Here is a 25,191-nt window from a genome sequence, read left to right on the forward strand (position 1 = left end):
TGGCAAAGTTTGGGGCTCCCCAGAAGGAAGACAAGGGGGTGCCTGAGTTGTGAGTGCCCCCCGCCTCCGCCCCCCACTCCCCGTGCTCATCCTGCAGGGAGCTGCCCCCAGGCTCCTGCTCCAACCACTGCTCCAACTGCGCTGGCTGCAAATGCCCTTCGCGGGCAGGCAGGAATCAGGACCAAAAGCCCCCAGGAACCAGCACGGCCACACTCCATAGTCACCCACAAAGCTTTCTTGAAGGCCATGGTGCTGTGCCTGGGCAGGGTGGGCTTGGGCAGGGCAGAGAGGGACATGTGCTGCTGCGGGATGGAGGAGAGGAGAGCGGGCAGTGTCTGCAGAAGGGCAGGGGCTGTCTGGGGCTGTGGTGGGGATGGAAGGGGGGCAGAGGGTCTAGGAGGTGCAGTCCCTCAGGCACAGCTGGGTTTCCTCTGTCTCCACCCAAAACCAGGGTCGGATGATCTCTCCATTGAACAGGGCTGGTGGGAAAGTGAAGATCTCGACCCCACTGTCAGCATCGATGAAAGTCACCAGCCCCTGCGTGCAGTCCAGACAGACCCAGAATCTCCTGGGGACCCGGCCCAGGGAACGGGGAGGAGAGGTGAGAGACACAAAGTGCCCTTCCCAGTGCCCCAGTCCCCAGATCCCTCCTGCAGGGCTCAGGTCCGTATCCCCCTTCCTGTCCACAGAGTCCCTGGCCACCCCCACAGCCCACCAGGAATCACCTCCCACCTTCCCCTTCACCTCCACCTCCCAGCAGTGCCTCCCCTCCCTGAACCCCTCCTGGCCCAGCACACAGCACCGAGTGTCAAATCTCTCAGGGGTGTCGGGCAGGTCCTGCCGTGCTCTTCCCCTTCTCACACTTCTCCCATCCGCTGACAGGACAAGTTCAGGATGAGCCGAGTTTGGATCGAGGGTCACCACGTCTGCAGGGGACAGGAGGAGCCAGAGCATCAGGGGCAGAGCTGCGTCGTGGGCAGGGTTTGAGCACCCTGGGGCCAGGCTCTGCCCCACGGGGCAGCACACGGGGCATCTCCTTCCTCCTAGAGATGCCCATGACGGGGCCGGCCCCAGCACGGCCACGGCCCAGCTGGGTCCCCTGGGAACAGGCAACGGTGGGGCTGCAGCCCCAGCAGGGAGGAGCAGCATGGGGAGGCAGTGACTGGGTCTGGGCAGTGCACGGGCTCTCAGGGGGGTGGCAGAGGGCTCCTCTTGGCCCCAGGGATGCCACTCACAATGCCTTGGAAAGGCAAGAAAACAGGCTGGAGAACAGGCTAGTGCCCTGCTGGGGGTGTCTGAGTCACCAAACACACCCAGGCACGGCCAGTCCCGGGCACTGCCCAGCCCAGATGCCCCTTGCACACAAGGAGAGGGAGGAGAACCACCCAGAAGGGTAATAAAATACGGGATTACCTGGATTGTGGGGAAGCAGAAACTTTCTCCAGGCTACAAGGAGAGACAAGAGCTGGTCACATCCCCCAGCCGGTCCCCAGCAAGTCTGGGCAGGGGCGAGGGTCCAGGCCTGGGCTGGTGTCCCCGAGCTGCCCACCCTGTCAGGCACATCGCCTTGGGCTTTCCCAGAGGCAGGGGCTGCAGGGATGGAGAGGACGGGAAAGGAGGGAAAGGGCGGAGCACAGAGTGCCTGGGACAGCACCCAAACCATGACAGAGCTCATGGAGACTCACCATTCAGTCCTGCAACTCTTTTCTCTGGAAAGCAAAACCAAAAATCATTAAGTGATCACAGGGGACAGCTGTTCATCCCATGGCTGCTCCCACAGGAGCAGAAAGTGCTCAGGCAGATCCCCAACCGATTCTCTGGGGAGTAGGAAAAGACACCTTGCTCCTGGGAAGGACTCCCTGCCCTCCTATCCCCCTGTCAGCCCACCCAGGCACTCTGGACTTAAGCCTGACTCAAAGATTGAAGGCTCAGCCTGCTTGAAGCTAACTGAATACTGGGAAAACATCTGGAAATTGCTGCTCCAGACGAAGGATCAGCAAGGCACAGCTTTGAGCAAGATTTTCACGACTGGGCAGAATAAGGAGACTGATGCAGCTCTCTGCACCACACCACCAAAGAGCCAAGGGACGTTAAGGGTGATGAGGAGAGGACATCCCTTTCCATCAGCACCAGCATGGGAGAGGGCAGACCTGCAGCTGGGTCTCTGCTCCCCACATTGATCTCTGTTTCTTTCCATGGGGCAGGACATGTCCCATGCCCAGTGCAGCCCCCAAACCCAGAGCTCTGCTGCCCCATTTTGGGCTCTGTCAACCCAGATGAATGGCCAGAGAATGGTGAAGAGCCATCCAAACCCAAGTCCCTCCCAGGGGGGCTCCTTTGCCCGGAGGTTTTGCTGGGGGAAGGGGCCAGAAGGACTCACCCAGCTCTCGGGACTGCAGCACTGAAAAGCAAAGGCAGAGGAAGAGGGGGTCAGGACAGCAGCTGCCTTCATCCCTGGGAACATCTCAAGAGGGTCTCTTGCACCTTCCGACCAGCCAGAGATGGTCTGGCCTTGCTCCCTGTCCTCCTGCCCACACCCCACCATGGGTCCTTGTGCCCTTCCTTCCTTTGCCCAAAGAGCTTTTTGGTGAAGGCAAAACATTCTTCTGACACCACTTACCTTTCCTTCTCCACAGATAAGCACCGAGGCCAAGGAACGCAACTGAAAGCACGAGGAGCACAGCCACACCAACCATCCAGGGACGGGCATTGTGGAAAAAGGGAGCTGAGAAACAAGAACACCAGCAGGAAAAGGGATGGTTTTACAGTCCCGTGTTTGAGCAGAAGAAGAACAAAAAGACAAATGCCCCAAAGCTCGAGCTCACAAGCCCCTTGTCCTGGGAGCCCTGGCCTCAAGGGGACATAGTCCTCTCTCTCCCCTGCACATACGAATGCTCACCTGAAGCGCACGAGGCTCCGGTTCTCTTGTGCACGAGAACTGATGTGAAGGTGCACATCCCTCCCATGACCCCACACCCCACACCTTGCACCGGGAACTCCAGATCAAAGCTGCTCAAAGTAACCCGTCAAACCCCAGCCCTGCTGCCGGCGCCACAGTGCCTGGCTGCCATCGTTGCACCTGAGATGTGCAGGGACGTCTCCTGCTCCTGGTTGAGGCGGCTGTTCCTGACCACGCAGGACCATTTCCCACGTCTCTTCCCATTGGACACAACGATGACGCCTTCAATGTCAAACAGGCCCCTCGCATCAGAGGAATGTCTCTGGGACACTGAGGGGAGACGGTGCCCATCAGGATCTCTCCACAGCACCTCCGGTTGTGGGTACCAGCCGGCCGATCGACACACCACCCGGATGCCTCCGTCCTCATAAGCCTCGAGGGAGAGCTGAGGAACAGAGCCTGTGGCTGGGGAAGAGCCCGTGGTTGGGGTCAGTGTGGGATGGACTCAACTCAAAGGTGATGACCAAATCCGATAGCAGACACATCACAGGTCCCACCAGGGCTGCAGGACCGGCCACCAAAAATAGCCCAACTTGTGCAGGAACTGCAGATCACTGATGCCAAATGTCCCCAGATCTCCCACAAAACCACCCGGCAGAGCAAGACCAACAGTGTCAGGTCCCAGCCTTGGCTTGGCTGGCAACCCCAGCTCTCAGCCCAAGGAGCTGCTCAGCACCCTGTCCCCACGGCCTTCACAACATCACCAGCACACCCTTCAAAGACACTGCAGACACCCAGCAAAGCCACCACATCCATGTGGCTCTGCCCCAAAAACACCTCCAGCACCACCTGCATGCTCCCTTCTGGGCAGGCACTGCAGGCAACAGCCCCCTTGCACCCCACCTCTTTCAATGGCTCCTGTCCTTCAGCACCTCATCCACACACCTGAGGATGGGACAGAGCTCTGGGAGGGACACACAAACCCAGGGACACCCGCACCAGCCCCTGCAAACACCGCACCGGACACAAACCTGCCACCTCCAGATCCACCGTAGCTTCTCCATAAGAGGCACCATCTGTCACCGTGCAGACGTACTGACCATCGTCACAGGGTCTCAACCCAGAGATTCGCAAGTCCAGGCGTCCACTGGAGAGACCATCTCTGACCAACTCTGTCCTCCCAACATATTCCCTCAGCTGTTCACTGTACAGGTCCTCTCCGTTTCGGTAGTGGTGCACCGTTTTGGAGAACCGGTGCCGGATCCACCTGATGTCCAAGCTCCGAGCGTCCATGCTGGGGGACAAGTGACATGGCAGCACGATGTATTGTCCCACGGTGACCTGGAGAGGGCGGTCTGGTCCCACCACTCTGAAGTCAGCTTGGTGATGGAGAAGGACACAGAGACACGGAGATTGCGCCTACGTTAATTTAGGGGCATTGCATGGCAAGGGATGAGCTTGGCGTGACCTTGGTGCACGCTCCATCCCACGGGCGTTACTTTGCCCTCCCCATGGTCCAAAGACAGTGGAGAAAGTGGAGAGGGAGTGGGAGGACTGGAAGGGGAAGGAGGTTTCCTGGGAGCGGGAACGTGCTCCAGAAAACGACCTCCACCCCAGCCAGCCCTGCTGCAAGCCAGAAACGTTTGAGGGGAGCGCTGCAGGATGGGACCGAAGGTGCCCCCAGGGCAAGGGACGTATTGCAGAAAGAGATCAAGGGAAAGCCAAACCCATGTGGGACCCAGCTCTGGGCCTAACTCCCCCTACCCCATGGCATCTCACCTGCCCCACAGCTGCCACCTGAAGTGGGCAAAACCCCCCGCCAGCCCTGCAGGATCCCTGCCTGATCCCAGCCGCAGGACGTGCAGAGTCACCAAATAACTCAGGAGGAGCCACATCTGCATCCGGAGCTGGAGAAGAGGGTGGGGAAGGGAGGCAGAGGGAGGGCGATGTGGGGTTACAGCTGGTGGAGAGGGGATGGGGAAGAAGGGCTGCACCTGCCCCCAAAGCGGCTCCGGAAATCCCACCAAACCACCTGCACCAGCACCCTGACGGCAGAACAAACCGTTGCTCTAGGGCAGAACGGGACCACACACAGCTCCCCCTGTGCAGCCCCCTGCTCTGCCCCACTCCCCCTCACCAGCATTTATTCCAAATCCCTGACAAGACTCTAAAGGAAAGGAAATATTCTAAATCCCCTGCGGAAAGAAAACTCACTCACCGGACGGGCAGGAGCTGCGGGAGGCACCAGGCTGCTCGGTTTCAGATGCAGAATTCCTGCCTGTGGGGTGACTTCAGGCTCTATCCACCAGAAAAGGAGCTGAGGTTTCACAACCACATATCAAAGTCCAGGGTCATAAAATCATCTTCCAAACACAAAACCGAAAGGGAAACCAACAGCCTCCCCACTCCCACCTGGATGGGAGCTGCTGAAGGTGGCTTTTCCCGGAGCTGCACCTCTCCCGGCAGCCTGTGCTGGGGAACAGCACTAGGCCAGGTTTGGCACCCAGAAATACCTGTTTCCTTTCCCAAAAAGGGCTGATTGTTTTGTGCATGAGCACTGTCGCTGAAGCAATGAGGAAACCCCCAACCAGACCCCGGGGAATTGTCCACCCGAGCGAGTTGCACTGGGTCCATCTCTTGGGGTTCTTTGGTGTTTCAGGACATTGGTGTGTTCTGGAGTGCAAGGCAGGAGCCCCTCAGTCGTAGGAAAGAGAAAAGGAGAAGAAGAAAGGCAAAAGAAGGCTGTTTGTTGGGGGCGATGGTGCAAAGCTTAGAGCTTCGTTGTGATGTTGGGCCATCCAGGAGGAGCCCAGCAGCGTCCCTGCAGCCCGACAACAGCCAGGAGCTCGTGGGGAGTGGGTGAGAAGGGGACAAGATGTTGTTGAGCAGTGCTTCCCCAGAGCCAAGGCCTTTGCTGGTTCTGGCACGGCCCCGCCAGCGGGATGGCTGGGGGTGCCCAAGGAGTTGGGAGGGGACACAGCCAGGACAGCTGACCCCATGGACCAAAGGGATATTGCATCCCATATGATGTCATGCTCAGTTTATAAGGGGCTGGGGGAAGGGGAAGAGGAAGAGAGGGGGGGGCGGCAGTGTTTGGAGCGGTGGCGTTTGTCTTCCCAAGTCACCGTGACATGCGATGGAGCCCTGCTTTCCTGGAGATGGCTGAACAGCTGCCTGCGATGGGAAGTGGGGAATGAATTCCTTGCTTTGCTTTGCTTGTGCTTGTGGCTTTTGCTTTCCCTATTAAACTGTCTTTACCTCATCCCACGAGTTTTCTCACTTTCACTCTTCCAATTCTCTCCCCCATCCTGATGAGGGAGGGGCTGCGAGGTGCTCAGCTGCCGGCTGGGGTAAAACCACGATACGCAGCCTCCCCATTTTGGGGAACACCTCCTACCTGTGTCATAGCTCCAGGGGTGACACTGCTGTGCCGACAATAAAGATGTTGCATGGGAACAGGGTGGTTTTGTACAGGGGAACCCATGGTGTCCCACTCAGGACACACACACACAACCTGTGGCATGAGTGGGGCCGGGTACGAGCGATGACGCGTGCATTGGGCACAAGAGATGCCGGGCACAAGTGATGTTGGGGACGAAGGACATGGGGCACAATCGATGCCGGGCACAAGGGACATCATGCAGTGGGCATGAGTGATATCTGGGCATGAGTGACGTTGTGCACTGGGCACGTGAGATGCCGGGCAGGAGCACTGCCAGGCACAAGAGCTGCCAGGTGTTAGCGATGCCCGGCACAGGGGACACGGGGCACAAGCAATGTCAGGCATGAGGGACACCAGGCACAGGCAGGACCAGGCACAAGCGATGCCCGGTGACAGAGATGTCGCCATAAGGGACGCTGGGCACAAGCGGTGTCGGGCTGTGGTGGGTTGACCCTGGCTGGAGGCCAGGAGCCCCCCCAGAGCTGCTCCACCACTCCCCCTCCTGTACTAGACAGGGCAGAAAAGTGTAACGAAAGGCTGGTGGGTCGAGATAAGGACAGGGAGAGATCGCTCACCAATTACCATCATGGGCAAAACAGACTCAACTTAGAGGAAAAAAAATTCATCTAATTTATTACCAAGCAAAAGAGAGTAGAGCAATGAGGAATAAACCCAAATCTTAAAACACCTCCCCCCACCCCTCCCTTCTTCCCGGGCTCAACTTCACTCCCCAATTCTACCTACTCCCCCCCACTGACCCGTCTTTGTTCAAGAAGCCCCAACGCTTCCAGACAACGTGCCAGGTCTCCTACGGCACAAAGGGCAAAGCCAAAGCAAAGATCCAGCTGCTCAGAGCCAGGAAGAGGTCTCTTCCCAACTCCACACCTAACAGCGTCAGGTCCCAGCCTTGGCTTGGCTGGCAGCCCCAGCTCTGAGCCCAGGGAGCTGCTCAGCACCTTGTCCCCGCAGCCTTTACAACATCACCAGGACACCCTTCACAGGCACCGCACACACCCAGCAAAACCACCACATCCATGCGGCTCTGCCCCAAAACCACCTCCAGCACCACCTGTGTGCTCCCTCCTGGGCAGGCACTGCAGGCAACAGCCCCCTCGCACCCCACCTCTTTCAACGGCTCCTGTCCTTCGGCACCTCATCCACACACCTGAGGATGGGACAGAGCTCTGGGAGGGACACACAAACCCAGGGACACCCGCACCAGCCCCTGCAAACACTGCACCGGACACAAACCTGCCACCTCCACATCCACCGTAGCTTCTCCATAAGAGGCACCATCTGTCACCGTGCAGACGTACTGACCATCGTCAGAGGGTCTCAACCCAGAGATTCGCAAGTCCAGGCGTCCACTGGAGAGACCATCTCTGACCAACTCTGTCCTCCCAACATATTCCCTCAGCTGTTCACTGTACAGATCCTCTCCGTTTCGGTAGTGGTGCACCGTTTCAGAGGCCTGGTGGCGGATCCATCTGATGTCCAAGCTCTGAGTGTCCATGCTGGGGGACAAGTGACATGGCAGCACGACGTCCTGCCCCACGGTGACCTGGAGAGAATGGTCTGGTCCCACCACTCTGAAGTCAGCTTGGTGATGTAGAAGGACACAGAGACACAGAGATTGCGCCTATGTTAATTTAGGGGCGTTGCATGGCAAGGGGTGAGCTTGGTGTGACCTTGGTGCACGCTCCATCCCACGGGCATTGCTTTGCCCTCCCCATGGTCCAAAGACAGTGGAGAAAGTGGAGAGGGAGTGGGAGGACTGGAAGGAGAAGGAGGTTTCCTGGGAGTGGGAACCTGCTCCAGAAAACGACCTCCACCCCAGCCAGCCCTGCTGCAAGCCAGAAACGTTTGAGGGGAGCGCTGCAGGATGGGACCGAAGGTGCCCCCAGGGCAAGGGACGTATTGCAGAAAGAGCCCAAGGGAAAGCCAAACCCATGTGGGGCCCAGCTCTGGGCTTGCCTCCCCCCACCCCATGGCAGCTCCCCTGCCCCACAGCTGCCACCCAGAGTGGGCAAAACCCCCCGCCAGCCCTGCAGGATCCCTGCCTGATCCCAGCCGCAGGACGTGGAGAGTCACCAAATAACTCAGGAGGCCCCCGGGGCTTGCGGGGAGCCACATCTGCGTCCGGAGCTGGAGCAGAGGGAGGGGAAGGGAGGCAGAGGGAGGGGGATGGGGGGTTACAGCTGCTGGAGAGGGGATGGGGAAGAAGGGCTGAATGTGCCCCCAGAGAGGCTCTGGAAATCCCACCAAACCACCTGCACCAGCACCCCCATGGCAGAAAAACCGTTGCTCCAGGGCAGGACTGGACCAGACACGGCTCCTCAGTGCAGCCCCCTGCTCTGCCCCACTCCCCCTCACCAGCATTTATTGCAAATCTCTTACAGGACTCTAAAGGAAAGGAAATATTCTAAATCCGCTGCGGAAAGCAAAGTCGCTCACCCGATGGGCATGATCTGCGGGAGGCACCAGGCTCCTCAGTTTGTAGTTCAGAATTACGGCTCATGGTGTGAATTCTGGATCCATCCCCCACACAATGAGCTGAGGTTGTACATGTATGCCAGTAAGGCTGAGTCAAAAAATAAACCTCAAAGGAGGAACCAAGCAGAAAACAGCAAAGGGAAATCCCAGCCTCCCCATTTCGGGGAACACCTCCTCCCTGTGTCATAGCCCCGGGGCAGGCAGGTGAGACTTCACTCCCCAATTCTACCTACTCCCCCCCAGCACCACAGGGGGATGGGGAATGGGGGCTGTGGTCACTTCATCACCCCTTGTCTCTGCTGTTCCTTCCTCCTCAGGGCAGGACTCCTCGCACTCTGCCCCTGTCACCAAATATGGGATAATAAACTCTCCAATACTCCATTTTAGTATTAGAAAGCAGGCATTGCTTTATTACGACGCCGGATGCACGGGGGATAGCTCCACCTATCGTGCATACACTAAAATAAAAGTTCATCCTTTATATACCTTAAGACATGAGTAGTCATACATTTTCCGAGAAATCTCCACCTCTCTGCCTATCTACTACATTTACATAACGCTGGCGTTGCAAAACTACATTACGCATGCGTGGGGTTCTCAGGTGGTCGTTTGGGGAGTTAGCCCCCCCACTCCTTTTTCCCTTTTATGGTCACAAGTCTTTGAGGAGAGTTTCTTCTCCTTGGATGTTTCCCAACTCGGTTGTCTGGCCAAGCTGTTCTTCCTGATCAACCCTGTCTGGGCAATCCTGCCAGGAGGTTTCTGTTCTCAAGGTCAGGAGATCTTCTCCGTACACGTTAATTACTCATAGGCCTTGTTACATTCAAAGCTAATCGTTGTTTGGGAAAAGAATTTCTCAACAAAACTGTAAAAAAAGAACTAAAAAAAAGTGTTGGGACACTGGGATGTGAAGAACCAGTAAGTGACTGGGACAAAGTGGGATGGCACTGCCACCTGGATGGGGACATGGGGTGCTGTGGGGGTCCCACCAGTGCAGGACATGGAGACATGGGGTCCCACCAGGGCCAAACCTGGGGCTGCGCGCTTGGCTAGACACATAAACAGTCCTAACAACGCCTTACATCTCTCTGGCTGTCTACCAGAGTCCAGCTTCAAAAGAGGGCAGGGGGAGCAGAAGGATGGCCCGCAAACCCCCAGGGCAGTGCAGCGGGGGGAATCTCATTCTGAGCTAGAGGCATCCTCCACCCATTACTTACACAGATTTGGCATCACCGGCAGCAGCTCCGAGCATTGGTACCAGCTCCGAGCAGCCAGGCTGCCAGGGCTCTGCTTTGTTCTTGGTTCCCACAGCCCCAGCCCATCTTTGTGCATCCCCCATCTCTTCCCATGCCCTGCCGGGCTTGGCCACCCCCAGCCCCTGCTCCCAGCACCCTCCCATCCCATCCCATGCCATCCCATCCCGTCCCATCCCATGCCATGCCATCCCACAGGCCCCAGCTCAGCTGCAGCACCAAACCCCAGAGCAGCAGCAGCCACAGCAATCAATATTGCTAAATATCACCCTAAAAGAGCCCCGGGTTGGGAAATTCTTTCTCCACTCAAAAGGTTCCTCTGCTGCTGCACCTAAAGCCACTCGGTTACCAAGATGCTTTCGTGCAATGAGCCCAGTCCCGAAAAAAAGCAACGAGCCGCAGCCGCCTGTCCCGAGTGCCCAGCGAGGAAGGGGATTAGGGAAAGACAAATCACTCTTGCTCCCAACAGGATTGTGTGGTGTAGAAGGATGCTGAGAGAGCAGGGGCATCCTGGGGACACGGGGTGCTGGCAAAGTTTGGGTCTCCCCAGAAGGAAGAGAAGTGAGTGCCTGAGTTGTGAGTGCCCCCCGCCTCCGCCCCCCACTCCCCGTGCTCATCCTGCAGGGAGCTGCCCCCAGGCTCCTGCTCCAACCACTGCTCCAAGTGCGCTGGCTGCAAATGCCCTTCGCGGGCAGGCAGGAATCAGGACAAAAAGCCCCCAGGAACCAGCACGGCCACACTCCATGGTCACCCACAAAGCTTTCTTGAAGGCCATGGTGCTGTGCCTGGGCAGGGTGGGCTTGGGCAGGGCAGAGAGGGACATGTGCTGCTGCGGGATGGAGGAGAGGAGAGCGGGCAGTGTCTGCAGCAGGGCAGGGGCTCTGCTCTGGACTTCTTCATGGCCACAGGCGCTTTGGGGTGTCCTGCTCCTGCGTTGACTCATCCACAGGTCCGTCTTGAGAGATAAGCACCGAGGCCAAGGAACGCAACTGAAAGCACGAGGAGCACAGCCACACCAACCATCCAGGGACGGGCATTGTGGAAAAAGGGAGCTGAGAAACAAAAAACATCAGCAGGAAAAGGGATGGTTTTACAGTCCCGTGTTTGAGCAGAAGAAGAACAAAAAGACCAACGCCCCAAAGCTCGAGCTCACAAGCCCCTTGTCCTGGGAGCCCTGGCCTCAAGGGGACATAGTCCTCTCTCTCCCCTGCACATACCAATGCTCACCTGAAGCGCACGAGGCTCCGGTTCTCTTGTGCCCTAAAACTGTTGTGAAGGTGCACACCCCTCCCGTGCCCCCACACCCCACACCTTGCACCGGGAACCCCAGATCAAAGCTGCTCAAAGCACCTGAGATGTGCAGGGATGTCTCCTGCTGCTGGTTGAGGCGTCTGTTCCTGACCACGCAGGACCACTTCCCAAGTCTCTTCCCATCAGTCACAACGATGACACCTTCGATTTCTAAGAGGCCCCTCGCATCTGAGGAATGTCTCTGGGAGACCGAGGGGAGATGCTGCCCGCTGGGATCTTTCCACAGCACCTCCGGTCGTGGGTACCAGCCGGCCGATCGACACAGCACCCGGATGCCTCCGTCCTCGTAAGCCTCCAGGGAGAGCTGAGGGCAAGAGCCTGTGGCTGGGCAAGAGCCCGTGGTTGGGGTCAGTGTGGGATGGACTCAACTCAAAGGTGATGACCGAATCCAATAGCAGACACATCATGGGTCCCACCAGGGCTGCAGAACCGGCCACCAAAACCACCCCAACCTGTGCAGGAACCACAGAGCATTGATGCCAAACAGCCCCAGATCTCCCACAAAACAGCCCGGCAGAGCAAGACCCAGCTGCCGAGCTTCAGCACCTCAGGCCAGCGTCTGCAGCGTCTCGTCTTTGTTCAAGAAGCCCCAACGCTTCCAGACAACGTGCCAGGTCTCCTAGGGCACAAAGGGCAAAGCCAAAGCAAAGATCCAGCTGCTCAGAGCCAGGAAGACATCTCTTCCCAACTCCAGACCTAACAGAGTCAGGTCCCAGCCTTGGCTTGGCTGGCAGCCCCAGCTCTCAGCCCAAGGAGCTGCTCAGCACCTCGTCCCCAGGGCCTTCACATCACCAGGACACCCTTCACAGGCACCGCACACACCCAGCAAAGCCACCGCATCCATGCCGCTCTGCCCCAAAACCACCTCCAGCACCACCTGCGTGCTCCCTCCTGGGCAGGCACTGCAGGCAACAGCCCCCTCGCACCCCACCTCTTTCAACGGCTCCTGTCCTTCGGCACCTCATCCACACACCTGAGGATGGGACAGAGCTCTGGGAGGGACACACAAACCCAGGGACACCCGCACCAGCCCCTGCAAACACCGCACCGGACACAAACCTGCCACCTCCAGATCCACCGTAGCTTCTCCATAAGAGGCACCATCTGTCACCGTGCAGACGTACTGACCATCGTCAGAGGGTCTCAACCCAGAGATTCGCAAGTCCAGGCGTCCACTGGAGAGACCATCCCTGACCAATTCTGTCCTCCCAACATATTCCCTCAGCTGTTCACTGTACAGGTCTTCTCCGTTTCGGTAGTGGTGCACCGTTTCAGAGGCCTGGTGGCGGATCCACCTGATGTCCAAGCTTCGAGCCTCCATGCTGGGGGACAAGTGACATGGCAGCACGACGTCCTGCCCCACGGTGACCTGGAGAGGGCGGTCTCGTCCCACCACTCTGAAGTCAGCTTGGTGATGGAGAAGGAGACAGAGACATGGAGATTGCGCCTACGTTAATTTAGGGGCATTGCATGACAAGGGGTGAGCTTGGCGTGACCTTGGTGCACGCTCCATCCCACGGGCGTTACTTTGCCCTCCCCATGGTCCAAAGACAGTGGAGAAAGTGGAGAGGGAGTGGGAGGACTGGAAGGAGAAGGAGGTTTCCTGGGAGTGGGAACCTGCTCCAGAAAACGACCTCCACCCCAGCCAGCCCTGCTGCAAGCCAGAAACGTTTGAGGGGAGCGGTGCAGGACGGGACCAAAGGTGCCCCCAGGGCAAGGGACGTATTGCAGAAAGAGCCCAAGGGAAAGCAAAACCCACGTGAGGACATGCTCTGGGCTCGCCTCCCCCCACCCCACGGCAGCTCCCCTGCCCCACAGCTGCCACCTGGAGTGGGCAAAACCCCCCGCCAGCCCTGCAGGATCCCTACCTGATCCCAGCCGCAGGACGTGGAGAGTCACCAAATAACTCAGGAGGCCCCTGGGGCTCGCGGGGAGCCACATCTGCGTCCGGAGCTGGAGCAGAGGGAGGGGAAGGGAGGCAGAGGGAGGGCGATGGGGGGTTCCAGCCACCAGAGAGGGGATGGGGAAGAAGGGCTGCACGTGCCCCCAAAGAGTCTCTGGAAATCCCACCAAACCACCTGCACCAGCACCCCCATGGCAGAACAAACTGTTGCTCCAGGGTAGGACAGGACCGTACACAGCTCCCCCAGTGCAGCCCCCTGCTCTGCCCCACTCCCCCTCACCAGCATTTATTCCAAATCTCTTACAGGACTCTAAAGGAAAGGAAATATTCTAAATCCGCTGCGGAAAGCAAAGTCGCTCACCCGACGGCCATGATCTGCGGGAGGCACCAGGCTCCTCAGTTTGTAGTTCAGAATTACGGCTCATGGTGTGAATTCTGGATCCATCCCCCACACAATGAGCTGAGGTTGTACATGTATGCCAGTAAGGCTGAGTCAAAAAATAAACCTCAAAGGAGGAACCAAGCAGAAAACCTCAAAGGGAAATCCCAGCCTTCCCATTTCGGGGAACACCTCCTCCCTGTGTCATAGCCCCGGGGCAGGCGGGTGATAAAGGTGTGGGCACCCGCACGGGTGGCTACCACTGTCACCTGCGCCCGGCTCCAGCTCTCCGGCCCGTAGGCGATGTTGGCATGGAGTGAGCGGAGAAGAGTAGCAGCTCCTGGGGGACGGCGGCACCTGCGGCACTGGTGACACGGTGGGGGTGTGGGGGGGACATGATGTGGCAGTGGGGGTAGATGGTGGGGACGTGGCTGGGGATGCTGCAGGGGCCTGGTGGGGATGGCTGGGGACATAGAACCATTGCATCACAGACAGGTTTGGGTTGGAAGGGACCTCAAAGCCCATCCAGTTCTAACCCCCTGCCACAGGCAGGGACACCCTCCACTAGCCCAGCTTGCCCAAAGCCCCATCCAGCCTGGCCTTGAATGCTTCCAGGGATCCAGGGACAGCCACAGCTTCTCTGGGCAACCTGTGCCAGGGCCTCACCACCCTCACAGGGAAGAATTTCTTCCTAATCTCTTATCTAAATCTCCCCTCCTTCAGCTTAAGGCCATCACCTCTCAAGCCTGTCAAGTTCTCTCTGGATGGCATCCCTTCCCTTCAGCGTGTCAACTGCACCACACAGCTTGGTGGTGTCGGCAAACTTGCTGAGGGTGCACTCGATCCCACCGTCCTTGTCGGCAACAAAGATGTTAAACAGCGCCGGTCCCAGTACTGACCCCTGAGGAATGCCACTTGTCAGTGGTCTGCGCTTGGACATTGATCCGTTGACCACAACTCTTTGAGTGCAACCATCCAGCCAGTTCCTTATCCACCGAGTGGTCCATGCGTCAAATGCATGTCTCTCCATTTTAGAGACAAGGGTGTGTGGGACAGTGTCAAATGCCTTGCACAATTCCAGGTAGATGACGTCAGTCACTCTCCCTTGTCCACCAACGCTGTAACCCCATCTCATCAGGTCCCATGGACTTGTGCACCTTCAGGTTCCTTAGATATTCTCAAACCTACAGTGGGCGGTTCTTCATTCTACCTGTCCCTGTCTTTGCCTTCTGTGACCTGGGCAGCGTGGCTCGAGCCCTTGCTGGTGAAGACTGAGGCAAAAAAGTCATTGAGAACCTCAGCCTTCTTCATATCCCAGGTAACCAGGTCGTGCGTTTCATTCTGGAGGGGACCCACATTTTCCCTCGTCTTCCTTTTATCACTGACATACCTATAGAAAGTTTTCTTGTTGTCCTTGATGCCCCTGGCTGGATTTAATTCTACCAGGGCTTTGGCTTTCCTAACCTGATCCCTGGCTGCTTGGACAGTTTCTCGGTATTCCTGCCAGCCCACCTGCCCTTGCTTCCACCCTCTGGAGGCTTCCTTTTTGCGTTTGAGTTTTGCCCAGGAGCTCCTTGTTCATCCATGGGGGCCTCCGGGCATTATTGCCTGACCTGCTCTTTGATGGGATGCAGCGCTCCTGAGCTTGGAGGAGGTGACCCTTGAATACAAACCCGATTTCTTGGGCCCCTCTTCCCCCCAGTGCTCTGTCCCATGGTATTCTACCAAGCAGGTCCCTGAAGAGGCCAATACCCACTCTCCTGAAGTCCAGGGTAGTGAGTTTGCTGTGTGCCCTCCTTGCTGCCCGGAGGCTCTTGAACTCCATCATTTTGTGGTCACTGCAGCCAAGGCTGCCCTTGAGCTTCGCATCCCCTACCAGGCCCTGCTTGTTGGTGAGAACAAGGTCCAGCACGGCACCTCTCCTCGTTGGCTCCTCTGTCACTTGGAGGAGGAAGTTATCATCAACGGCTTCCAGGAACTTCCTGGATTGCTTGTGGCCTGCTGTGTTTCCCCTCCAACAGATTTTGGGGTGGTTGAAGTCCTCCCTAAGGACCAGGGCTTGTGGACATCAGACTGCTTCTATCTGTGTATGGAGGGCCTCATGCACTGGGTCTCCCTGCTCAGGTAGCCTGTAGCAGACCCCCCCCTATGAAGAAGGTCTCCTGCTCTAGGCCATGTGGATGGTCACATCTCTCCTATCATCTTCGTAAGCAAGCTTAGGAAGTGTGGGTTGGATGAGTGGACAGTGAGGTGGGGCGAGAACTGGCTGAATGGCAGAGGCCAGAGGGTTGTGGTAAGCAGCACAGAGTCTAGTTGGAAGGCTGTAGGTAGTGGTGTGCCCCAAGGGTCAGCGCTTGGTCTGCTCTTATTCAACATATTTATCAATGGCCTGGATGAGGGGACAGAGTGGACCCTGAGCAAGTTCGCTGATGATACACAACTGGGAGGAGCGGCCGACACAGCAGAAGGCTGCACTGCCATTCAGTGAGGTCTGGCCAGGCTGGAGGGTTGGGCAGAGAGGACCCAAATGAAATTCTGCAAGGACAAGTGTAGGGGAGGAATAACCCCAGGCACCAGTAGAGGTGAGGGGTTGACCTGCTGGGAAGCAGCTCTGTGGAGAAGGACCTGGGAGTCCTGGTGGACAACAAGCTCTCCATGAGCCAGCAGTGTACCCTCGTGGCCAAGAAGGCCAATGGTATCCTGGGTAGTGGCTTCTCTGCTGTCTGCTACTGGGGTTCCGCAGGATTGCAGGAGAGCCATACCCAAGAGGCGTGCCTCAGTTTCCCTACTGGGAAGGGCCATGTGGGATTCCCGTGGTGCCAAGCCCAGCCCTGGGCACAGTCCCCTCGGGGTGAAACCCTGCGCTGCCCATCGCCGGTGATGTGGGTTGCTGGGGCCAAATGCCTGGGGACAAGCCCTGAGGAGCAGGAGGAGGAGAAGGAGGAAGAGGAGGAGGAGGGAGTGGGCCGGTGGTGGGAATGACGGTCGGGCGCTGCAGAGAGAGGTCAGAGCTCGCCTGCCGTGCCGGATGCACCGGCACCCACTGCCGCCCATGTGGGTGCTGGGGGTGCTGGGGCTGGTGCTGAGCTGCTAGGGGGGGCAGGTAGGATGTGGGGGGACATGGGCGTGCAGCGGGTTTGGGGGGGGTCCAAGCCCTGGGGACCCTGCCCACCCGTGCGTCCCCCTCGTAGGCGCCTTCCTGGTGCACGTGGCCAGCTCCTGCCCGCTGGCAGCCAACGGCTCCGTGCTGGATTTCGACTCGGCCCTCGTCTTCAACAAGAACCCGCTGGTCTGCTACGATCCCGACGCCCAGCGCTTCATCCCCTGCGACTGGGGGCTGCTCCGCCCCGTCGCCACCCAACTTGCCGCCATCCTCAACAATGGCACTGCCTGGGTGCAGCGCGCCAAAGCCCGGCGTCGGGCTTGTGACAACCTGGCCCCCCCCAATTCTGGACCCAGACAGTGATGTGGAGGAGTGAGCCCTGCGGCACACGGGGGCTTTGCACAGGGGCATCGGGCACAGGGGCTTTGCACGGGGACGTGGCGTACGGTGTGGGGTGGGGTGTTGCACGGGGATGTTGCATGGGGGTTGCATGCGGGTGTTGCACGGAGCATTGCATGGGGATGGTGCATTGCACGTTGCACGGGGATGTTGCATGGAGCATTGCAGAGGGATGTTGCACGGGGACATCACATGGGTGGGGAGGGGCCTCACTGACCGTCCCCCCTCCCTGCTCCAGCACCACCCCAAGCCCACATCATCCCCTCCAAGATGGGCAACGCCCGGGCGCCCGTCCTCCTCACCTGCCACGTCTGGGGCTTCTACCCCCCCAAGGTGACCGTCATCTGGTTGCACAATGGGGACATCGTGGGCCCCGGTGAGCACCCCCTCATCTCCGCCATCCCCAACGGTGACTGGACCTACCAGACGCAGGTCACCTTGATGGTGGCCCCAGTGGCCAGAGACACCTTCACGTGCTCGGTGCAACACGCCAGCCTGGACCGGCCCCTCCTGGAGGACTGGGGTGAGTCGGGGGGTGGGGGGGGGAACACACCCACCCAGACACCCAGGTCCTTGCCACGTCATTGCTCACCCCCACCGTGTCCCCACAGGTCCCACCTTGTCGCCAGGGCTGATGGTGAAGGTGGCTGTGGCCACTGTGCTGATGGTGTTTGGGCTCAGCACCTTCATCGCCGGCCTCTACCAGTACCAGGCCAGGCCACCAGCACCGGGTGAGCGTTCAGGGGGGACGGGGATGGGGACAGTGGCCGGGGGGGGACAGGGACAGTGGCCTGGGGTGACACAGAGCCTCCTCACCCCCTCTACTCCCTCTTGCAGGTTACACTCCCCTCCCCAGAGACAACTCCCCTGCAGGTAACAGCACATCCAGCGTGTCCCTGCCCCCTGTCCCCAAGGGGCATGTCACCCCTTCTGCCACCCCGTGTCCCCCCCAGGCAGCATCTGAGGACTCCCAGGACCATGACCTCCCAGCCCCAATGGCCCCCTGTGTTGGATTTGCGTGGCAAGGTTTTGGTAGTGGGGGGGCTACAGGGGTGGCTTCTGTGAGAAGCTGCTAGAAGCTCCCCCTGTGTCTGATAGAGCCAATGCCAGCTGGCTCTAAGACAGGCCCGCCGCTGGCCAAGGCCAAGCCAATCAGCGCCTCTGTGATAACATATTTAAGAAGTAGAAAAACACTTAGAGAGAGAGAGCTTTTGCAGCCGGAGAGAGGAGTGAGAAGATGTAAGAAACTCTGCAGACACGCAGGTCAGTGCAGAAGGAGGGGGAGGAGGGGCTCCAGGTGCCGGAGCAGAGATCCCCCTGCAGCCCATGGTGAAGACCATGGTGAAGCAGGCTGTCCCCCTGCAGCCCATGGAGGAAGGATGAGGGGGTGTAGAGATTCCACCTGCAGCCCGTGGAGGACCCCACGCCGGAGCAGGTGGAGGCACCTGAAGGAGGCTGCGGCCCGTGGGAAGCCCACGCTGGAGCAAGTTCCAGGCCGGACCGGTGGACCCGTGAAGAGGGGAGCCCACGCCAGGGCAGGTTTGCTGGCAGGACTTGTGACCCCGTGGGGGACCCACGCTGGAGCAGTTTGCTCCTGAAGGTCTGCACCCCGTGAGAGGGACTCCATGCTGGAGCAGGGGAAGGATGAGAGGAGTCCTCCCCCTGAGGATGAAGAAGCGGCAGAAACACCATGAGATGAACTGACCGTAACCCCCACTCCCCGTCCCCCTGTGCCGCTGAGGGGGGGAAGGTTGAAGCCGGGAGTGAAGTCGAGCCCGGGAAGATGGGAGGGGTGGGGGGAGGTGTTTTAAGAGTTGACTTTCTTTCTCATTCCTCTACTCTGTTTTGCCTAGTAATAAATTAGATGAATTCCCTCTCTAAGTTTGGTCTGTTTTGCTCGTGACAACAATTAGTGAGTGATCTCTCCCTGTCCTTATCTCGACCTACAAGCATTTCGTTATGCCTTTTCTCCCCTGTTTAGTGAATGAGGGGAGTGAGAGAGCGGCTCTGGCGGGCACCTGGCCTTCAGCCAGGGTCAACCCACCACACCCCCCCGTGTCACTGTCACCCCAGGGGTGACACTGCGGTGCCCACAATAAAGATGCTGCGTGGGAACGGGGTGGTTTTGTATGGGGGAACCCATGGTGTTCCACTCAGGGGACACACACCCACGCCGTGGCACGAGTGGGGCTGGGTATGAGTGGTGGCACGTGTGGCGGGCACAAGCGATGCCGGGCACGAGGGACACCAGGCACAAGCGATGCTGGGCACAAGCAATGTCAGGCACAAGGGACACCAGGCGCAGGCAGGGTCAGGCACAAGAGAGGCCCGGTGACAGAGATGCCGCCATAAGGGACGCTGGGCACAAGCGGTGTCGGGCTGTGGTGGGTTGACCCTGACTGGAGGCCAGGAGCCCCCCAGAGCTGCTCCATCACTCCCCCTCCTGTACTAGACAGGGCAGAAAAGTGTAACGAAAGGCTGGTGGGTCGAGATAAGGACAGGGAGAGATCGCTCACCAATTACCATCATGGGCAAAACAGACTCAACTTAGAGGAAAAATTTCATCTAATTTATTACCAAGCAAAAGAGAGTAGAGCAATGAGGAATAAACCCAAATCTTAAAACACCTCCCCCCACCCCTCCCTTCTTCCCGGGCTCAACTTCACTCCCCAATTCTACCTACTCCCCCCCAGCACCACAGGGGGATGGGGAATGGGGGCTGTGGTCACTTCATCACCCCTTGTCTCTGCTGCTCCTTCCTCCTCAGGGCAGGACTCCTCACACTCTGCCCCTGTCACCAAATATGGGATAATAAACTCTCCAATACTCCGTTTTAGTATTAGAAAGCAGGCATTGCTTTATTACGACGCCGGATGCACGGGGGATAGCTCCACCTATCGTGCATACACTAAAATAAAAGTTCATCCTTTATATACCTTAAGACATGACTAGTCATACATTTTCCGAGAAATCTCCACCTCTCTGCCCATCTACTACATTTACATAACGCTGGCGTTGCAAAACTACATTACGCATGCGTGGGGTTCTCAGGTGGTCGTTTGGGGAGTTAGCCCCCCACTCCTTTTTCCCTTTTATGGTCACAAGTCTTTGAGGAGAGTTTCTTCTCCTTGGATGTTTCCCAACTCTGTTGTCCGGCCAAGCTGTTCTTCCTGATCAACCCTGTCTGGGCAATCCTGCCAGGAGGTTTCTGTTCTCAAGGTCAGGAGATCTTCTCCGTACACGTTAATTACTCATAGGCCTTGTTACATTCAAAGCTAATCGTTATTTGGTAAAAGAATTTCTCAACAAAACTGTAAAAAAAGAACTAAAAAAAAGTGTTGGGACACTGGGATGTGAAGAACCAGTAAGTGACTGGGACAAAGTGGGATGGCACTGCCACCTGGATGGGGACATGGGGTGCTGTGGGGGTCCCACCAGTGCAGGACATGGAGACATGGGGTCCCACCAGGGCCAAACCTGGGGCTGCGCGCTTGGCTAGACACATAAACAGTCCTAACAACGCCTTACATCTCTCTGGCTGTCTACCAGAGTCCAGCTTCAAAAGAGGGCAGGGGGAGCAGAAGGATGGCCCACAAACCCCCAGGGCAGTGCAGCGGGGGGAATCTCATTCTGAGCTAGAGGCATCCTCCACCCATTACTTACACAGATTTGGCATCACCGGCAGCAGCTCCGAGCATTGGTACCAGCTCCGAGCAGCCAGGCTGCCAGGGCTCTGCTTTGTTCTTGGTTCCCACAGCCCCAGCCCATCTTTGTGCATCCCCCATCTCTTCCCATGCCCTGCCGGGCTTGGCCACCCCCAGCCCCTGCTCCCAGCACCCTCCCATCCCATCCCATGCCATCCCATCCCATGCCATCCCATGCCATGCCATCCCACAGGCCCCAGCTCAGCTGCAGCACCAAACCCCAGAGCAGCAGCAGCCACAGCAATCAATATTGCTAAATATCACCCTAAAAGAGCCCCAGGCTGGGAAATTCTTTCTCCACTCAAAAGGTTCCTCTGCTGCTGCACCTAAAGCCCCTCGGTTACCAAGATGCTTTCGTGCAATGAGCCCAGTCCCGAAAAAAAGCAACGAGCCGCAGCCGCCTGTCCCGAGTGCCCAGCGAGGAAGGGGATTAGGGAAAGACCAATCACTCTTGCTCCCAACAGGACTGTGTGGTGTAGAAGGATGCTGAGAGAGCAGGGGCATCCTGGGGACAGGGGGTGCTGGCAAAGTTTGGGTCTCCCCAGAAGGAAGAGAAGGGGGTGCCTGAGTTGTGAGTGCCCCCCGCCTCTGACCCCCACTCCCCGTGCTCATCCTGCAGGGAGCTGCCCCCAGGCTCCTGCTCCAACCACTGCTCCAAGTGCGCTGGCTGCAAATGCCCTTCGCGGGCAGGCAGGAATCAGGACAAAAAGCCCCCAGGAACCAGCACGGCCACACTCCATGGTCACCCACAAAGCTTTATTGAAGGCCATGGTGCTGTGCCTGGGCAGGGTGGGCTTGGGCAGGGCAGAGAGGGACATGTGCTGCTGCGGGATGGAGGAGAGGAGAGCGGGCAGTGTCTGCAGCAGGGCAGGGACTCTGCTCTGGACTTCTTCATGGCCACAGGCGCTTTGGGGTGCCCTGCTCCTGCGTTGACTCATCCACAGGTCCGTCTTGAGAGATAAGCACCGAGGCCAAGGAACGCAACTGAAAGCACGAGGAGCACAGCCACACCAACCATCCAGGGACGGGCATTGTGGAAAAAGGGAGCTGAGAAACAAAACCATCAGCAGGAAAAGGGATGGTTTTACAGTCCCGTGTTTGAGCAGCAGCAGAACAAAAAGACCAACGCCCCAAAGCTCGAGCTCACAAGCCCCTTGTCCTGGGAGCCCTGGCCTCAAGGGGACATAGTCCTCTCTCTCCCCTGCACATACCAATGCTCACCTGAAGTGCACGAGGCTCCGGTTCTCTTGTGCCCTAAAACTGTTGTGAAGGTGCACACCCCTCCTGTGCCCCCCACACCCCACACCTTGCACTGGGAACCCCAGATCAAAGCTGCTCAAAGCACCTGAGATGTGCAGGGACGTCTCCTGCTCCTGGTTGAGGCGGCTGTTCCTGACCACGCAGGACCACTTCCCAAGTCTCTTCCCATCAGTCACAACGATGACGCCTTCAATGTCAAACAGGCCCCTCGCATCTGAGGAATGTCTCTGGGAGACTGAGGGGAGATGCTGCCCGCTGGGATCTTTCCACAGCACCTCCGGTTGTGGGTACCAGCCGGCCGATCGACACAGCACCCGGATGCCTCCGTCCTCGTAAGCCTCCAGGGAGAGCTGAGGGCAAGAGCCTGTGGCTGGGGAAGAGCCCGTGGTTGGGGTCAGTGTGGGATGGACTCAACTCAAAGGTGATGACCGAATCCAATAGCAGACACATCATGGGTCCCACCAGGGCTGCAGAACCGGCCACCAAAACCACCCCAACCTGTGCAGGAACCACAGAGCATTGATGCCAAACAGCCCCAGATCTCCCACAAAACAGCCCGGCAGAGCAAGACCCAGCTGCCGAGCTTCAGCACCTCAAGGCAGCATCAGCACTGGCCCGTCTTTGTTCAAGAAGCCCCAACGAACACCCAGCAAAACCACCGCATCCATGTGGCTCTGCCCCAAAACCGCCTCCAGCACCACCTGCGTGCTCCCTCCTGGGCAGGCACTGCAGGCAACAGCCCCCTCGCACCCCACCTCTTTCAACGGCTCCTGTCCTTTGACACCTCATCCACACACCTGAGGATGGGACAGAGCTCTGGGAGGGACACACAAACCCAGGGACACCCGCACCAGCCCCTGCAAACACCGCACCGGACACAAACCTGCCACCTCCACATCCACCGTAGCTTCTCCATAAGAGGCACCATCTGTCACAGTGCAGACGTACTGACCATCGTCAGAGGGTCTCAACCCAGAGATTTGCAAGTCCAGGCGTCCACTGGAGAGACCATCTCTGACCAACTCTGTCCTCCCAACATATTCCCTCAGCTGTTCACTGTACAGATCCTCTCCATTTCGGTAGTGGTGCACCGTTTCAGAGGCCTGGTGGCGGATCCATCTGATGTCCAAGCTCTGAGTGTCCATGCTGGGGGACAAGTGACATGGCAGCACGACGTCCTGCCCCACAGTGACCTGGAGAGGGTGGTCTGGTCCCACCACGCTGAAGTTAGCTTGGTGATGGAGAAGGAGACAGAGACACAGAGATTGCGCCTACGTTAATTTAGGGGCATTGCATGGCAAGGGGTGAGCTTGGTGTGACCTTGGTGCACGCTCCATCCCACGGTCGTTGCTTTGCCCTCCCTATGGTCCAAAGACAGTGGAGAAAGTGGAGAGGGAGTGGGAGGACTGGAAGGGGAAGGAGGTTTCCTGGGAGTGGGAATGTGCTCCAGAAAACGACCTCCACCCCAGCCAGCCCTGCTGCAAGCCAGAAACGTTTGAGGGGAGCGCTGCAGGACGGGACCGTAGGTGCCCCCAGGGCAAGGGACGTATTGCAGAAAGAGCCCAAGGGAAAGCCAAACCCATGCGGGGCCCAGCTCTGGGCTCAACTCCCACCACCCCATGGCAGCTCCCCTGCCCCACAGCTGCCACCTGGAGTGGGCAAAACCCCCCGCCAGCCCTGCAGGATCCCTACCTGATCCCAGCCGCAGGACGTGGAGAGTCACCAAATAACTCAGGAGGCCCCCGGGACTCACGGGGATCCACATCTGCGTCCGGAGCTGGAGGTGGAGAAGAGGGAGGGGAAGGGTGGCAGAGGGAGGGCGATGGGGGGTTACAGCCACTGGAGTGGGGATGGGGAAGAAGGGCTGCACCTGCCCCCAAAGCGGCTCCGGAAATCCCACCAAACCACCTGCACCAGCACCCTGACGGCAGAACAAACCGTTGCTCCAGGGCAGGACTGGACCAGACACGGCTCCCCCGGTGCAGCCCCCTGCTCTGCCCCACTCCCCCTCACCAGCATTTATTGCAAATCCCTGACAAGACTCTAAAGGAAAAGAAATATTCTAAATCTGCTGCAGAAAGGAAAGTCGCTCACCGGACGGGCATGAGGTGCTGGAGGCACCAGGCTGCCCCATAAATCCAACCTTTGTCTAGTTTCAGGTCCACAATTTCTATATGTGGGGTGACTTCAGGATGTATCCACCAGACAAGGAGCTGAGGTTTCACAACCACATATCAAAGTCCAGGGTCATAAAATCATCTTCCAAACACAAAACCGAAAGGGAAACCAACAGCGTCCCCACTCCACCTGGATGGGAGCTGCTGAAGGTGGCTTTTCCCGGAGCTGCACCTCTCCCGGCAGCCTGTGCTGGGGAACAGCACTCGGCCAGGTTTGGCACCCAGAAATACCTGTTTCCTTTCCCAAAAAGGGCTGATTGTCTTGTGCATGAGCACTGTTGCTGAAGCAATGAGGAAACCCCCAACCAGACCCCAGTGAATTGTCCACCTGAGCCAGTTGCACTGGGTCCATCTCTTGGGGTTCTTTGGTGTTTCAGGACATTGGTGTGTTCTGGAGTGCAAGGCAGGAGCCCCTCAGTCGTAGGAAAGAGAAAAGGAGAAGAAGAAAGGCAAAAGAAGGCTGTTTGTTGGGGGTGATGGTGCAAAGCTTAGAGCTTCGTTGTGATGTTGGGCCATCCAGGAGGAGCCCAGCAGCGTCCCTGCAGCCCGACAACAGCCAGGAGCTCGTGGGGAGTGGGTGAGAAGGGGACAAGATGGGGGTGTGTGGGCTTGAAGTGTTGGGACATGCCAGCTGTGCCCTGTCCCTTTGCCCTGTCCCCTCAGGGACCTCAGATCCCAGGGGAGGACGTGTCCCCCGCTGTCCCCACCCTCCCATCCCCATGCAGGGGCAGCCCATCCCCAAGAGCAGGGGTGCAGGGGGGTGTGAGGGGCTGTATCCAGAGCAGGGTATGGGTACGGAGGGACTCAGGGGCCATAGCGAGACCTTGGGAGGGGAAGGAGGGTAAGCCCCATCTACCCCTGGGATGTCGGG

At 58.3% G+C, this 25,191-nt stretch overlaps 1 protein-coding gene and 1 pseudogene across 1 annotated transcript; one reads left to right on the forward strand and one right to left on the reverse strand.

Moving 5' to 3' along the window:
- Positions 1 to 273: 273 nt before the first annotated feature.
- LOC129198262 (butyrophilin subfamily 1 member A1-like) lies at positions 274 to 13,840 on the reverse strand. Its single transcript, XM_054807413.1, has 5 exons — positions 13,264 to 13,840; positions 7,593 to 7,940; positions 3,033 to 3,364; positions 1,414 to 1,642; positions 274 to 926 (listed from the first exon to the last, which is right to left on the reverse strand). Exons 1-5 carry the CDS (start codon positions 13,334 to 13,336, stop codon positions 394 to 396), a joined length of 1,515 nt encoding a protein of 504 aa, XP_054663388.1. The 5' UTR covers positions 13,337 to 13,840; the 3' UTR covers positions 274 to 393.
- Positions 13,669 to 25,191, forward strand: part of LOC129198263 (HLA class II histocompatibility antigen, DM beta chain-like) — a 63,631-nt pseudogene continuing 52,108 nt past the window's right edge.

Source organism: Grus americana, chromosome 32, assembly GCF_028858705.1.
Source record: "Grus americana isolate bGruAme1 chromosome 32, bGruAme1.mat, whole genome shotgun sequence".
NCBI classification, from domain to species: Eukaryota; Metazoa; Chordata; class Aves; order Gruiformes; family Gruidae; genus Grus; species Grus americana.

What these genes read in the sequence shown, in the direction of transcription:
- LOC129198262 (XM_054807413.1), bottom strand. Translation starts at nt 13,336, where the DNA reads ATGTGGCTCCCCGCGAGCCCCAGGGGCCTCCTGAGTTATTTGGTGACT. An exon ending in CGTCCTGCGGCTGGGATCAG is followed by an intron (nt 7,941 to 13,263) that starts GTAGGGATCCTG and finishes TACATCACCAAG; the next exon opens with CTGACTTCAGAGTGGTGGGA. An exon ending in TCTGCTTCCCCACAATCCAG is followed by an intron (nt 927 to 1,413) that starts GTAATCCCGTAT and finishes TGTCCCCTGCAG; the next exon opens with ACGTGGTGACCCTCGATCCA.